The sequence below is a fragment of the Bombina bombina genome, chromosome 1, assembly GCF_027579735.1.
Source record: "Bombina bombina isolate aBomBom1 chromosome 1, aBomBom1.pri, whole genome shotgun sequence".
Classification (NCBI taxonomy): domain Eukaryota; kingdom Metazoa; phylum Chordata; class Amphibia; order Anura; family Bombinatoridae; genus Bombina; species Bombina bombina.
Window position 1 is genome coordinate 493,696,418 of NC_069499.1, and position 14,578 is coordinate 493,710,995.

Genomic DNA, 14,578 nt, shown 5'->3' on the forward strand with positions numbered 1-14,578 from the left:
AGAATTTCTCTGGATTAAACAGACTAAGGAATCATGCATAAATATACCTTTTTCCATAGTCCAGGATTCATTTAGATATCTAGGAATTATGATATCTCCGAACCCTGATAAATGGTACTCCCTAAATATTACACCAATTATAAATAAAATTAAAGATACTTTTAAAAACTGGCATAATTTACCGCTGTCCCTTTCGGGACGAATAGCTGCTTACAAGATGATTTTACTTCCAAAAATACTCTACATTCTTCAAAATACTCCTGTAATTCTTAGGAAAAAAGATCTGACATCCTTTGACTCAGCCTTGCGGTCATTTATATGGCAAAACAAGAGGTCTAGAATTTCCCTGCAGAAGCTCTATCTCCCCATTAAATATGGGGGTCTAGCTTTACCTGATCTTAAGGCCTATAATTATGTCTCTCTGGCTCGCATAGTAACAGATTGGATATTTTCAAAAGATTACATTACTAATAACAATCTTGAAAAAAATATAACAAATCCTGTTTCTCTTGTTGCACTTATTCACGCTAATGTTGGTTTTATACCTCTTGCATTAAAGAAACTGAGATCCATATATAATCCAATTTTGGCATGGAAAAAGATGTGTAACAGGCTAGTTATAGAATACCGAGTCTCAAGATATCTTCCACTTCTGGGGAATCCTCAATTCCCAGCAGGTCTAAATTCAGTACTCTTTTCAAAATGGAAGCATGAGGGTCTTGCTAATGTAATACAAATAATAGACTTGGAAAGACAATGTGTTAAAACATTTGATTCCCTTAGGCATAAATTTAATCTCCTGCAAAGAAATTTCTTTGCTTATCTTCAAGCGAGACATTACGCTCAAAAACTGACGACTGGAATTGGTCATTGGGAAATATCGAAAACTGGTTGGTATTAGTTAAAAATGGATGCATGTCAATTACTCCAGGGTATAATGCCCTAGTCTCAGACCGGGGAACATTGAACCTGGATAAGCTGTGTATCAAGTGGGCTGCACTATTAATGCAAGAACTAGATCCCAAATTATTATATTCTTCAATTCAAGTTGTTATGCAAACAACTCTTTCCTCAACCTGGAGGGAGTCCCATTTGAAAGTAATTCACATGTCATATTTCACTCCAGAAAAAGGGTTTAAATGTGGAAATGTTAATTTTGCTAGTTGTCCTAAATGTTCTTTTCCTTCCGCAAACCTTCTGCACATGACATGGACCTGTCCAAAAGTTAGAAACATCTGGCTGAAAGTCCAATTTTGGCTTCACAAAATACTGAATAACCCCTCTCTGACAATATCTGCAGTAGATATGGTTTTCCTTTTTTTGGAGAGTAAGCAAAGTAACAATAAAATTACTAATTTGACTATACTGGCCGCTAGATATCTCATTTTTAAAAAACAGAATTTATGTTTACCTGATAAATTTCTTTCTCCAACGGTGTGTCCGGTCCACGGCGTCATCCTTACTTGTGGGATATTCTCTTCCCCAACAGGAAATGGCAAAGAGCCCAGCAAAGCTGGTCACATGATCCCTCCTAGGCTCCGCCTACCCCAGTCATTCGACCGACGTTAAGGAGGAATAATAGCATAGGAGAAACCATATGGTACCGTGGTGACTGTAGTTAAAGAAAATAAATTATCAGACCTGATTAAAAAACCAGGGCGGGCCGTGGACCGGACACACCGTTGGAGAAAGAAATTTATCAGGTAAACATAAATTCTGTTTTCTCCAACATAGGTGTGTCCGGTCCACGGCGTCATCCTTACTTGTGGGAACCAATACCAAAGCTTTAGGACACGGATGAAGGGAGGGAGCAAATCAGGTCACCTAAATGGAAGGCACCACGGCTTGCAAAACCTTTCTCCCAAAAATAGCCTCAGAAGAAGCAAAAGTATCAAACTTGTAAAATTTGGTAAAAGTGTGCAGTGAAGACCAAGTCGCTGCCCTACATATCTGATCAACAGAAGCCTCGTTCTTGAAGGCCCATGTGGAAGCCACAGCCCTAGTGGAATGAGCTGTGATTCTTTCGGGAGGCTGCCGTCCGGCAGTCTCGTAAGCCAATCTGATGATGCTTTTAATCCAAAAAGAGAGAGAGGTAGAGGTTGCTTTTTGACCTCTCCTTTTACCTGAATAAACAACAAACAAGGAAGATGTTTGTCTAAAATCCTTTGTAGCATCTAAATAGAATTTTAGAGCGCGAACAACATCCAAATTGTGCAACAAGCGTTCCTTCTTGGAAACTGGTTTCGGACACAGAGAAGGTACGATAATCTCCTGGTTAATGTTTTTGTTAGAAACAACTTTTGGAAGAAAACCAGGTTTAGTACGTAAAACCACCTTATCTGCATGGAACACCAGATAAGGAGGAGAACACTGCAGAGCAGATAATTCTGAAACTCTTCTAGCAGAAGAAATTGCAACTAAAAACAAAACTTTCCAAGATAATAACTTAATATCAACGGAATGTAAGGGTTCAAACGGAACCCCCTGAAGCACTGAAAGAACTAAATTGAGACTCCAAGGAGGAGTCAAAGGTTTGTAAACAGGCTTGATTCTAACCAGAGCCTGAACAAAGGCTTGAACATCTGGCACAGCTGCCAGTTTCTTGTGAAGTAACACCGACAAGGCAGAAATCTGTCCCTTCAGGGAACTTGCCGATAATCCCTTTTCCAATCCTTCTTGAAGGAAGGATAGAATCCTAGGAATCTTAACCTTGTCCCAAGGGAATCCTTTAGATTCACACCAACAGATATATTTTTTCCAAATTTTGTGGTAAATCTTTCTAGTTACAGGCTTTCTGGCCTGAACAAGAGTATCGATAACAGAATCTGAGAAACCTCGCTTCGATAAAATCAAGCGTTCAATCTCCAAGCAGTCAGCTGGAGTGAAACCAGATTCGGATGTTCGAACGGACCCTGAACTAGAAGGTCTCGTCTCAAAGGTAGCTTCCAAGGTGGAGCCGATGACATATTCACCAGATCTGCATACCAAGTCCTGCGTGGCCACGCAGGAGCTATCAAGATCACCGACGCCCTCTCCTGATTGATCCTGGCTACCAGCCTGGGGATGAGAGGAAACGGCGGGAACACATAAGCTAGTTTGAAGGTCCAAGGTGCTACTAGTGCATCCACTAGAGCCGCCTTGGGATCCCTGGATCTGGACCCGTAGCAAGGAACTTTGAAGTTCTGACGAGAGGCCATCAGATCCATGTCTGGAATGCCCCATAGTTGAGTGACTTGGGCAAAGATTTCCGGATGGAGTTCCCACTCCCCCGGATGCAATGTCTGACGACTCAGAAAATCCGCTTCCCAATTTTCCACTCCCGGGATGTGGATAGCAGACAGGTGGCAGGAGTGAGACTCCGCCCATAGAATAATCTTGGTCACTTCTTCCATCGCTAGGGAACTCCTTGTTCCCCCCTGATGGTTGATGTACGCAACAGTCGTCATGTTGTCTGATTGAAACCGAATGAACTTGGTCCTCGCTAGCTGAGGCCAAGCCTTGAGAGCATTGAATATCGCTCTCAGTTCCAGAATATTTATCGGTAGAAGAGATTCTTCCCGAGACCAAAGACCCTGAGCTTTCAGGGATCCCCAGACCGCGCCCCAGCCCATCAGACTGGCGTCGGTCGTGACAATGACCCACTCTGGTCTGCGGAATGTCATCCCTCGTGACAGGTTGTCCAGGGACAGCCACCAACGGAGTGAGTCTCTGGTCCTCTGATTTACTTGTATCTTTGGAGACAAGTCTGTATAGTCCCCATTCCACTGACTGAGCATGCACAGTTGTAATGGTCTTAGATGAATGCGCGCAAAAGGAACTATGTCCATTGCCGCTACCATCAACCCGATCACTTCCATGCACTGAGCTACGGAAGGAAGAGGAACGGAATGAAGTATCCGACAAGAGTCCTGAAGCTTTGTCTTTCTGGCCTCTGTTAGAAAAATCCTCATTTCTGAGGAGTCTATAATTGTTCCCAAGAAGGGAACCCTTGTTGACGGGGATAGAGAACTCTTTTCCACGTTCACTTTCCAGCCGTGAGATCTGAGAAAGGCCAGGACGATGTCCGTGTGAGCCTTTGCTCGAGGGAGGGACGACGCTTGAATCAGAATGTCGTCCAGGTAAGGTACTACTGCAATGCCCCTTGGTCTTAGTACCGCTAGAAGGGACCCTAGTACCTTTGTGAAAATCCTTGGAGCAGTGGCTAATCCGAAAGGAAGCGCCACAAACTGGTAATGTTTGTCCAGGAATGCAAACCTTAGGAACCGATGATGTTCCTTGTGGATAGGAATATGTAGATACGCATCCTTTAAATCCACCGTGGTCATGAATTGACCTTCCTGGATGGAAGGAAGGATAGTTCGAATGGTTTCCATCTTGAACGATGGGACCTTGAGAAATTTGTTTAAGATCTTGAGATCTAAGATTGGTCTGAACGTTCCCTCTTTTTTGGGAACTATGAACAGATTGGAGTAGAACCCCATCCCTTGTTCTCTTAATGGAACAGGATGAATCACTCCCATTTTTAACAGGTCTTCTACACAATGTAAGAACGCCTGTCTTTTTATGTGGTCTGAAGACAACTGAGACCTGTGGAACCTCCCCCTTGGGGGAAGTCCCTTGAATTCCAGAAGATAACCCTGGGAGACTATTTCTAGCGCCCAAGGATCCAGAACATCTCTTGCCCAAGCCTGAGCGAAGAGAGAGAGTCTGCCCCCCACCAGATCCGGTCCCGGATCGGGGGCCAATATTTCATGCTGTCTTGGTAGCAGTGACAGGTTTCTTGGCCTGCTTTCCCTTGTTCCAGCCTTGCATTGGTCTCCAAGCTGGCTTGGCTTGAGAAGTATTACCCTCTTGCTTAGAGGACGTAGCACTTTGGGCTGGTCCGTTTTTACGAAAGGGACGAAAATTAGGTCTATTTTTTGCCTTGAAAGGCCTATCCTGAGGAAGGGCGTGGCCCTTACCCCCAGTGATATCAGAGATAATCTCTTTCAAGTCAGGGCCAAACAGCGTTTTCCCCTTGAAAGGAATGTTTAGTAACTTGTTCTTGGAAGACGCATCAGCCGACCAAGATTTCAACCAAAGCGCTCTGCGCGCCACAATAGCAAACCCAGAATTCTTAGCCGCTAACCTAGCCACTTGCAAAGTGGCGTCTAGAGTGAAAGAATTAGCCAATTTGAGAGCATTGATTCTGTCCATAATCTCCTCGTAAGGAGGAGAATCACTATCGAGCACCTTAATCAGTTCATCAAACCAGAAATATGCAGCTGTAGTGACAGGGACAATGCATGAAATGGGTTGTAGAAGGTAACCCTGCTGAACAAACATCTTTTTAAGCAAACCTTCTAATTTTTTATCCATAGGATCTTTGAAAGCACAACTATCCTCTATGGGTATAGTGGTGCGTTTGTTTAAAGTAGAAACCGCTCCCTCGACCTTGGGGACTGACTGCCATAAGTCCTTTCTGGGGTCGACCATAGGAAACAATTTTTTAAATATGGGGGGAGGGACGAAAGGAATACCGGGCCTTTCCCATTCTTTATTAACAATGTCCGCCACCCGCTTGGGTATAGGAAAAGCTTCTGGGAGCCCCGGCACCTCTAGGAACTTGTCCATTTTACATAGTTTCTCTGGAATGACCAACTTTTCACAATCATCCAGAGTGGATAATACCTCCTTAAGCAAAATGCGGAGATGTTCCAACTTAAATTTAAATGTAATCACATCAGATTCAGCCTGATGAGAAATGTTCCCTGAATCAGTAATTTCTCCCTCAGACAAAACCTCCCTGGCCCCCTCAAACTGGATTAGGGGCCCTTCAGAGATATTAATATCAGCGTCGTCATGCTCTTCAGTAACTAAAACAGAGCAGCCACGCTTACGCTGACAAGGGTTCATTTTGGCTAAAATGTTTTTGACAGAATTATCCATTACAGCCGTTAATTGTTGCATAGTAAGGAGTATTGGCGCGCTAGATGTACTAGGGGCCTCCTGAGTGGGCAAGACTCGTGTAGACGAAGGAGGGAATGATGCAGTACCATGCTTACTCCCCTCACTTGAGGAATCATCTTGGGCATCATTGTCATTATCACATAAATCACATTTATTTAAATGAATAGGAATTCTGGCTTCCCCACATTCAGAACACAGTCTATCTGGTAGTTCAGACATGTTAAACAGGCATAAACTTGATAAGAAAGTACAAAAAACGTTTTAAAATAAAACCGTTACTGTCACTTTAAATTTTAAACTGAACACACTTTGTTACTGCAATTGCGAAAAAACATGAAGGAATTGTTCAAAAATCACAAAATTTTCACCACAGTGTCTTAAAGCTTTAAAAATATTGCACACCAAATTTGGAAGCTTTAACCCTTAAAATAACGGAACCGGAGCCGTTATAAGCTTTAACCCCTTTACAGTCCCTGGTATCTGCTTTGCTGAGACCCAACCAAGCCCAAAGGGGAATACGATACCAAATGACGCCTTCAGAAAGTCTTTTCTAAGTATCAGAGCTCCTCTCACATGCGACTGCATGCCATGCCTCTCAAAAACAAGTGCGCCACACCGGCGCGAAAATGAGACTCTGCTTATGCTTTGGGAAAGCCCCTAAGAAATAAGGTGTCTAATACAGTGCCTGCCGATATTATTATATCAAAATACCCAGATAAAATGATTCCTCAAGGCTAAATATGTGCTAATAATGAATCGATTTAGCCCAGTAAAGTCTACAGTCTAAATAAGCCCTTGTAAAGCCCTTATTTACGATCGTAATAAATATGGCTTACCGGATCCCATAGGGAAAATGACAGCTTCCAGCATTACATCGTCTTGTTAGAATGTGTCATACCTCAAGCAGCAAGAGACTGCACACTGTTCCCCCAACTGAAGTTAATTGCTCTCAACAGTCCTGTGTGGAACAGCCATGGATTTTAGTTACGGTTGCTAAAATCATTTTCCTCATACAAACAGAAATCTTCATCTCTTTTCTGTTTCTGAGTAAATAGTACATACCAGCACTATTTCAAAATAACAAACTCTTGATTGAATAATAAAAAACTACAGTTAAACACTAAAAAACTCTAAGCCATCTCCGTGGAGATGTTGCCTATACAACGGCAAAGAGAATGACTGGGGTAGGCGGAGCCTAGGAGGGATCATGTGACCAGCTTTGCTGGGCTCTTTGCCATTTCCTGTTGGGGAAGAGAATATCCCACAAGTAAGGATGACACCGTGGACCGGACACACCTATGTTGGAGAAAATGGAAATTACGAACAGTTCCTAGCATACCAGAAATTAAAAATTGCCTAAAGAAGCAATGTCTTCTTGAGCAAATTGATACTAATACAGATAATAACTATGAAGTTACCAGGTTCTTTCTTAAATGGTCAATGTTTATAAAAGCACTCCCGCCAAATGAAATTGAATATCTAATATACCCTTTTCGGGATTCCGACCTGGTGTTGCTGGGGATATGGTAAATTAACTCCCTTTTCCCTTTATCCCCCTTTTTTTTTTTTTTGTTTCTGTCTTGTTCTGTTTTGTTTTGTCTTGTTTTGTGTTGTATAGCCTTGTCTCGCTCTATTTTTTTTTCTTTCTTTTTCTCCTTTTTCCTTTTCTTTCTTTTTTCTTTTATTGTTAAATATAAAATCTCAACAATGTACACCTAAATCTGAACAGAAATCTAATTTTTGTGTTAAAAGAATTAGTTTATCACATGTGTTATGTATTTCATTATCATGCCCTTTGTGTGGCTCTAAATTATGTTGGAATATTGTATACATTGTTGATTGTAAATAAAGAAATTAAAAAAAAAATTGTTTGCTTTATCTCATCCATGAAAGAAAGATTTTGCGTTTCATGTCCCTTTTATTTATTTTTTTACTTTGAGACAAAGCACTGGATTTCAAAATGTAAACTGTGCAGAGCAAGCCTGATCTTGCATTTTTTTTCATTTATAAATGTTACAAAGCAAGTTTAAGCATTATAATATTTGATAAACATTTCAGGTTAAAGCGCAAGTAATCAAACAATACATTTTTAACACAAGCAGTCTACAGTTTCACTCTCTTAGTTTTACAACGCAGTATGACTAGTTAGACCACAGGACAGCAGTTTACAGATCTTAATAGTTGAGGTATCCAAGACGCCACAGTAAGACACAAGATGGGTCAAACAATGTTTGCAAGAACACGAGTAGATCACGCAAAAATATTAAAGGGACATAAAAGTGCAAACATTCTCTAATGTTTTAAAGCACTTTATTATTGTATTATTGTTCACATATAACTACTAAATGCAACAAAACTCAGTACACATTTCATTACTGGGATTTGAATCTTTTATTTTTTCAATGCTTCGTTTGCCCACCTTTATTTTTAATGCCCGACTCTATCCTCCTCGGCATGGAGGATACCGGTGTTATACACACTTCTGGAGAGATGTTCTGACATTGTTCAGAGACATTTTCAGCTTCTCTTTTGCTGGGGCGGTTGTGTTGCTTTACCTTTTTGTCTTTAAAATAACCCAAAAGGTGTTCTATTGGATTCAAGTCCGGCGACTTACTTGGCCTGGTCATAGTTTTCACTTTTTTCTTCTTTAGAAACTCTTTTGTGCTTTGGATCATTATTATGCTGGAATATTCCTCTTCTGCAAAGCTTCTGGAGACTGGGAGTCATCTTGTCAGACAGTATTTTGGTATATACACAGGCAGTCATGGTGCCAGCTATAAATGTCATCTCCCCAACACATTTTGCCCTCATGCAGCCCCATATCATCACACTCCCACCTCCGTGCTTCACTGTTGGGACTAGGCATTCACTGTGGTAATCCAGACCAGGTTCACACCAAACATGCTGAACCCCATCTGAGCTGACATTTTATCTAAGTCTCATCTGACCAAATAATGTGTTCCCTATATACATCAGGCTTCTTTTCATGTTCTGTAGCAAAGTTTAATCTTGCAGTTTGTGCCTTAGTCTCTGTCCATAGAGGTTGATGTTATTCAATGTTCTTTGCACTATCGGACGACCAATGCAGCTCTGATTAGTGGTACTATGGCTCGTTCTATAGCTCCTAATTGTGAAACTTTACAGAGTTGCAGCATGAATCAGATTTTTCAGTTGCTCTGGCAATTCTTTAACACAAGGAGCCAAGATACAGTCCATAGGTCCAAAATTTAGAAAGTTCTGGTGTTCACTGGTCATTTTATAACCATGTTCATGCAATTAGGATAATCAGAAATTACAGGTGTACTCAATTTTGTTTCAGTGATCATAGGTTTTCTATATTCACTTTTGTTGCATTGAGTATGTGTTTAATCCCAGCAAAGGGATTAAAGATATAGTTAAAATCAGTTTCTGAGCAGCAATGCATTACTGGGAGCTAGCTGAACACATCTGATAAGCCAATGATAAGGGGCATATGTGTGTAGCCACCAATCCTAGTAGTGCATTTCTGCTCCTGAACCTATTAAGGTATGCTTTTAAACACAGGGTGTCAAGAGAACAAAGTAAATATAACAGGAGTAAACTAAAAATCTTCCAAAATTGCATGTTCTGTTTTAACCATGAAAGTTTAATTTGAACTGTCATATCCCTTTAAAAAAAAAGCACATTCCAGTACATTTTGAGGGATTTTCTTTTTCGTAAAAGAGGACATTTTAAATTGTACAATGTTTGGTTATGCTTTTTATTCAATGCTGAATTATTTAACGTATAAATTTAACACAAGTAAACAAAAACCTCAACAAGTTTACATGCTGCTCATCCATATGGATAATATTTTTTCAGCACAACATCCCTTAAAGGGACGCTAAACCCAATTTTTTTTCTTGCATGATTCAGATAGAACAAGCAATTTTAAGCAACTTTCTTATTTACTCCTATTATCAATTTTTATTTGTTCTCTTGCTATCTTTATTTAAAAAGCAGGAATGTGATACATAGGAGCCGGCCCATTTTTGCTTGAGAACCTGGGTTATGCTTGCTTATTGGTGGGTAAATGTCAGCCTCCAATAAGCAAGTGTTAAGCAAGCGCTATCCATGGTGCTGAACCTAAAATGGGCTGGCTGCTAAGATTTACATTACTGCTTTTAAAATAAAGATAGTAAGAGAACAAAGAAAAATTGATAATAGGAGTACATTTGAAAGTTGTTTAAAATGTCATGCTCTATCTGAATCATGAAAGAAAATGTTTGGGTTCAGTGTCCCTTTAAATACATTTTCATTTAAAGGTACAGTAAAGTTAAAATTAAAGAATTCATGATTTAGATAGGCCATGTAATTTTAAACAACTTCCAATTTACTGTTATAATCAAATTTGCTTTGTTCTTTTGTATCTTTTGTTGAAGCATAAACCTAGGTAGGCTGATAGGAGCTTGTGAGCGTGCACATGTCTATGGCAGCTGTATTTGAAACATTATATAACACTGCAATAAACTATGTTGCAAACACTGCTGCCAGATGGCTTTAGACATGTACAAGCTCCTGAGTTCACCTAGGAATACTCTTTCACAAAGGATATGAAGAGAACTAAGCAAATATGACAGTAGAAGTAAACTGAAAAAAAATTTAAAATGTCATACGCATTTAATTTTTACCTTACTGTCCCTTTAACTGCACTATAAAATGTCTCAAAGTAAGTAATAAATGCATCACACTAGAACTTCCCTTAGCATTTTCCATAAACCTGAAGTATATTCTGTAACAGCTTTCCAGTTCCTACACCTTTTAGGCAAGTTTTAGAAGTGTTACACATTGTAGAATATTGGTTTGTTAATATAATACAGCTGAGGGACAGTTTGATTCCCATGACAGACATCTTCCAGATTACAGCAAATTGACTCAGTGATTGTAAGCAATTTATTTGTGTCATTGGCAAAATTCTATATGAAATGGACGCTACTAATTGGTACCAAGCTCTTACCTTTAAATGTTTCCCAACATATAAAAGAATCAATTAAATTGAATCCTTGTTTATAATGAATGGTTGTCAGTTCAAGCCAGTCTGCTTCCAGGGAAAATATAGTTGTTCCTTTTCTGGTGACTTTCATTGACAAGCTGTCATCATGATATTTGCAACTAACTGGATCATGCTCAGAAACATTAAATGCTGCATACAACGCTCTACCTGTAGAAGATGAAATAAAAAATAAAGATTGTCTATGTAAAAACAAAAAGATATAAACACATAGCTTTACATGAGTAATTATATACAATACAAATGTAATTCTATACAATGCTATACAAAAGGATATCACTTTATGAGCATGCTACACGTACAGCACAGTAAAAGGAACAAATCGCATTTTAGATATGTGACATAGCCATTGTGCTCAAACAAATAACCCATCCAGTACGCTGAAAGGGAAAATTTACTGTAAAACTGGTTTACCCTTATTGGGCTAGATTTCAAGTGGAGTGCTAAATTATTGCACGATAAATAACCAGCCATTACAAGTGGCTGGTTATTGCTACCGCAAGCTCGAGGTAGTAATTAGCGTTTAGAAAATTAACCAGAGATCAGATCTCTGGTTAATTTTAGAAGTGTCCACTAGATGCCACCAAAATAAAGTATAATGTTTTTAATAAAAAAAAAAACAGAATTTATGCTTACCTGATAAATTACTTTCTCTTGCGGTGTATCCAGTCCACGGATTCATCCTTTACTTGTGGGATATTCTCATTCCCTACAGGAAGTAGCAAAGAGAGCACACAGCAAAGCTGTCCATATAGCTCCCCCTCTAGCTCCACCCCCCAGTCATTCGGCCAAAGGTTAGGAAGAAAAAGGAGAAACCATAGGGTGCAGTGGTGACTGTAGTTTAAACAAAACATTTTTTTACCTGACTTAAATGCCAGGGCGGCCGTGGACTGGATACACCACAAGAGAAAGTAATTTATCAGGTAAGCATAAATTCTGTTTTCTCTTGCAAGGTGTATCCAGTCCACGGATTCATCCTTTACTTGTGGGATACCAATACCAAAGCTTTAGGACACGGATGAAGGGAGGGAACAAGACAGGTACCTTAAACGGAAGGCACCACTGCTTGCAAAACCTTTCTCCCAAAAATAGCCTCCGAAGAAGAAAAGTATCGAATTTGTAAAATTTGGCAAAAGTATGCAGTGAAGACCAAGTCGCTACCTTACAAATCTGTTCAACAGAAGCCTCATTTTTGAAAGCCCATGTGGAAGCCACTGCTCTGGTAGAATGAGCAGTAATTCTTTCAGGAGGCTGCTGGCCAGCAGTCTCATAGGCCAAACGGATGAAGCTTTTCAGCCAAAAGGAAAGAGAGGTAGCAGTCGCTTTCTGACCTTTCCTCTTACCAGAATAGATACCAAACAAGGAAGATGTTTGTCTGAAATCCTTAGTTGCTTGTAAATAGAACTTTAAAGCACGAACTACATCAAGATTGTGTAATAGACGTTCCTTCTTCGAAAATGGATTAGGATACAGAGAAGGAACAACTATTTCCTGGTTAATATTCTTGTTAGAAACAACTTAAGGAAGAAAACCAGGCTTGGTACGCAAAACTACCTTATCTGCTTGGAACACCAGGTAAGGTGAATCACACTGTAAGGCAGATAATTCTGAAACTCTTCGAGCAGAAGAGATATCTATCAAAAACAAACTTTCCAAAATAACAACTTAATGTCTATGGAATGTAAAGGTTCAAACGGAACCCCTTGAAGAACTGAAAGAACTAGATTCAAACTCCATGGCGGAGCCACAGGTTTATAGACAGGCTTGATTCTGACTAAAGCCTGAGCAAACGCTTGAACGTCTGGTACCTCTGCCAGACGCTTGTGTAACAGGATAGACAAAGTAGATATTTGTCCTTTTAAGGAACTAGCTGACAATCCTTTCTCCAGTCCATCTTGGAGAAAGGACAATATCCTGGGAATCCTAATCTTACTCCATGAGTAACCCTTGGATTCACACCAACAAAGATATTTCCGCCATATCTTATGGTAGATTTTCCTGGTGACAGGCTTTCTAGCCTGAATCAGAGTATCTATAACTGACTCAGAGAACCCACGCTTTGATAGAATTAAGCGTTCAATCTCCAAGCAGTCAGACGTAGAGAAACTAAATTTGGATGCTTGAACGGACCCTGTATTAGAAGATCCTGCCTCATTGGCAGTGACCATGGTGGGACAGATGACATGTCCACTAGGTCTGCATACCAAGTCCTGGTTCCCACTCCCCCGGGTGAAAAGTCTGATGACTTAGAAAATCCGCATCCCAGTTGTCTACTCCTGGGATGTGAATTGCTGAGAGATGGCAGGAGTGATCCTCCGCCCACCTGATTATTTTGGTTACTTCCGTCATCGCTAGGGAACTCTTTGTTCCCCCCTGATGATTGACGTAAGCTACAGTCGTGATGTTGTCTGACTGAAATCTGATGAATTTGGCCGCCGCTAGTTGAGGCCATGCCTGAAGAGCATTGAATATCGCCCTCAGTTCCAGAATGTTTATCGGGAGAAGAGTTTCTTCCCGAGACTATAAGCCCTGAGCTTTCAGGGAGTCCCAGACCGCACCCCAGCCTAACAGACTGGCGTCGGTCGTTACAATGATCCACTCTGGCCTGCGGAAACATATTCCTTGAGACAGGTGATCCTGAGACAACCACCAGAGAAGAGGATCTCTGGTCTCCTGGTCCAACTGAATTTGAGGAGACAAAATCTGCATAATCCCCATTCCACTGTTTGAGCATGCATAGTTGCAGTGGTCTGAGGTGTATCCGAGCAAAAGGGACTATGTCCATTGCCGCAACCATTAGTCAGATTGTCTCCATGCACTGAGCCACAGATGGCTGAGGAATGGAATAAAGAGCTCGGCAAGTAGTTAAGAGTTTTAGCTTTCTGACCGCCGTCAGAAATATTTTCATTTCTACCAAGTCTATCAGGGTTCCTAGAAATGGAACTCTTGTGAGGGGGGAGAAAGAACTCTTTTTGATGTTCACCTTCCACCCGTGAGACCTCAGAAAGGCCAATACAATCTCCGTGTGAGACTTGGTTCTTTGGAAAGTTGACACCCGAATTAAGATGTCGTCTAGGTAAGGCACCACTGCTATGCCCCGCGGTCTTAGAACCGCCAGGAGGGACCCTAGCACCTTTGAGAAAATTCTGGGAGCAATGGCCAACCCGAAAGGAAGAGCCACAAACTGAAAATGTTTGTCCAGAAAGGCGAACCTGAGAAACTGGTGATGATCTTTGTGGATAGGAATGTGCAGATACGCATCCTTTAGATCCACGGTAGTCATATATTGACCCTCCTGGATCATTGGTAAGATTGTCCGAATGGTCTCCATCTTGAATGATGGGACTCTGAGGAATTTGTTTAGAATTTTGAGATCCAGGATTGGTCTGAAAGTTCCTTCTTTTATGGGAACCACAAATAGGTTTGAGTAAAACCCCAGTCCTTGTTCTGCAATTGGAACTGGGTGGATCACTCCCATTGTATGTAGATCTTCTACACAGCGTAAAAACGCCTCTTTCTTTGTCTGATCTGTAGACAGACGAGAAATGTGGAACCTTCCCCTTGGAGGAGAGTCCTTGAATTCTAGAAGGTATCCCTGGG

The 14,578-nt window shown here is 40.7% G+C and overlaps 1 protein-coding gene across 1 annotated transcript in view; it reads right to left on the bottom strand.

Moving 5' to 3' along the window:
• Positions 1 to 14,578, bottom strand: part of RFTN2 (raftlin family member 2) — a 198,903-nt gene that overhangs the window by 118,137 nt on the left and 66,188 nt on the right. The window contains exon 6 of the mRNA XM_053698565.1: positions 10,925 to 11,128. Within this exon, the coding sequence (XP_053554540.1) occupies positions 10,925 to 11,128 (204 nt within the window). The remainder of the gene's footprint in view (positions 1 to 10,924; positions 11,129 to 14,578) is intronic.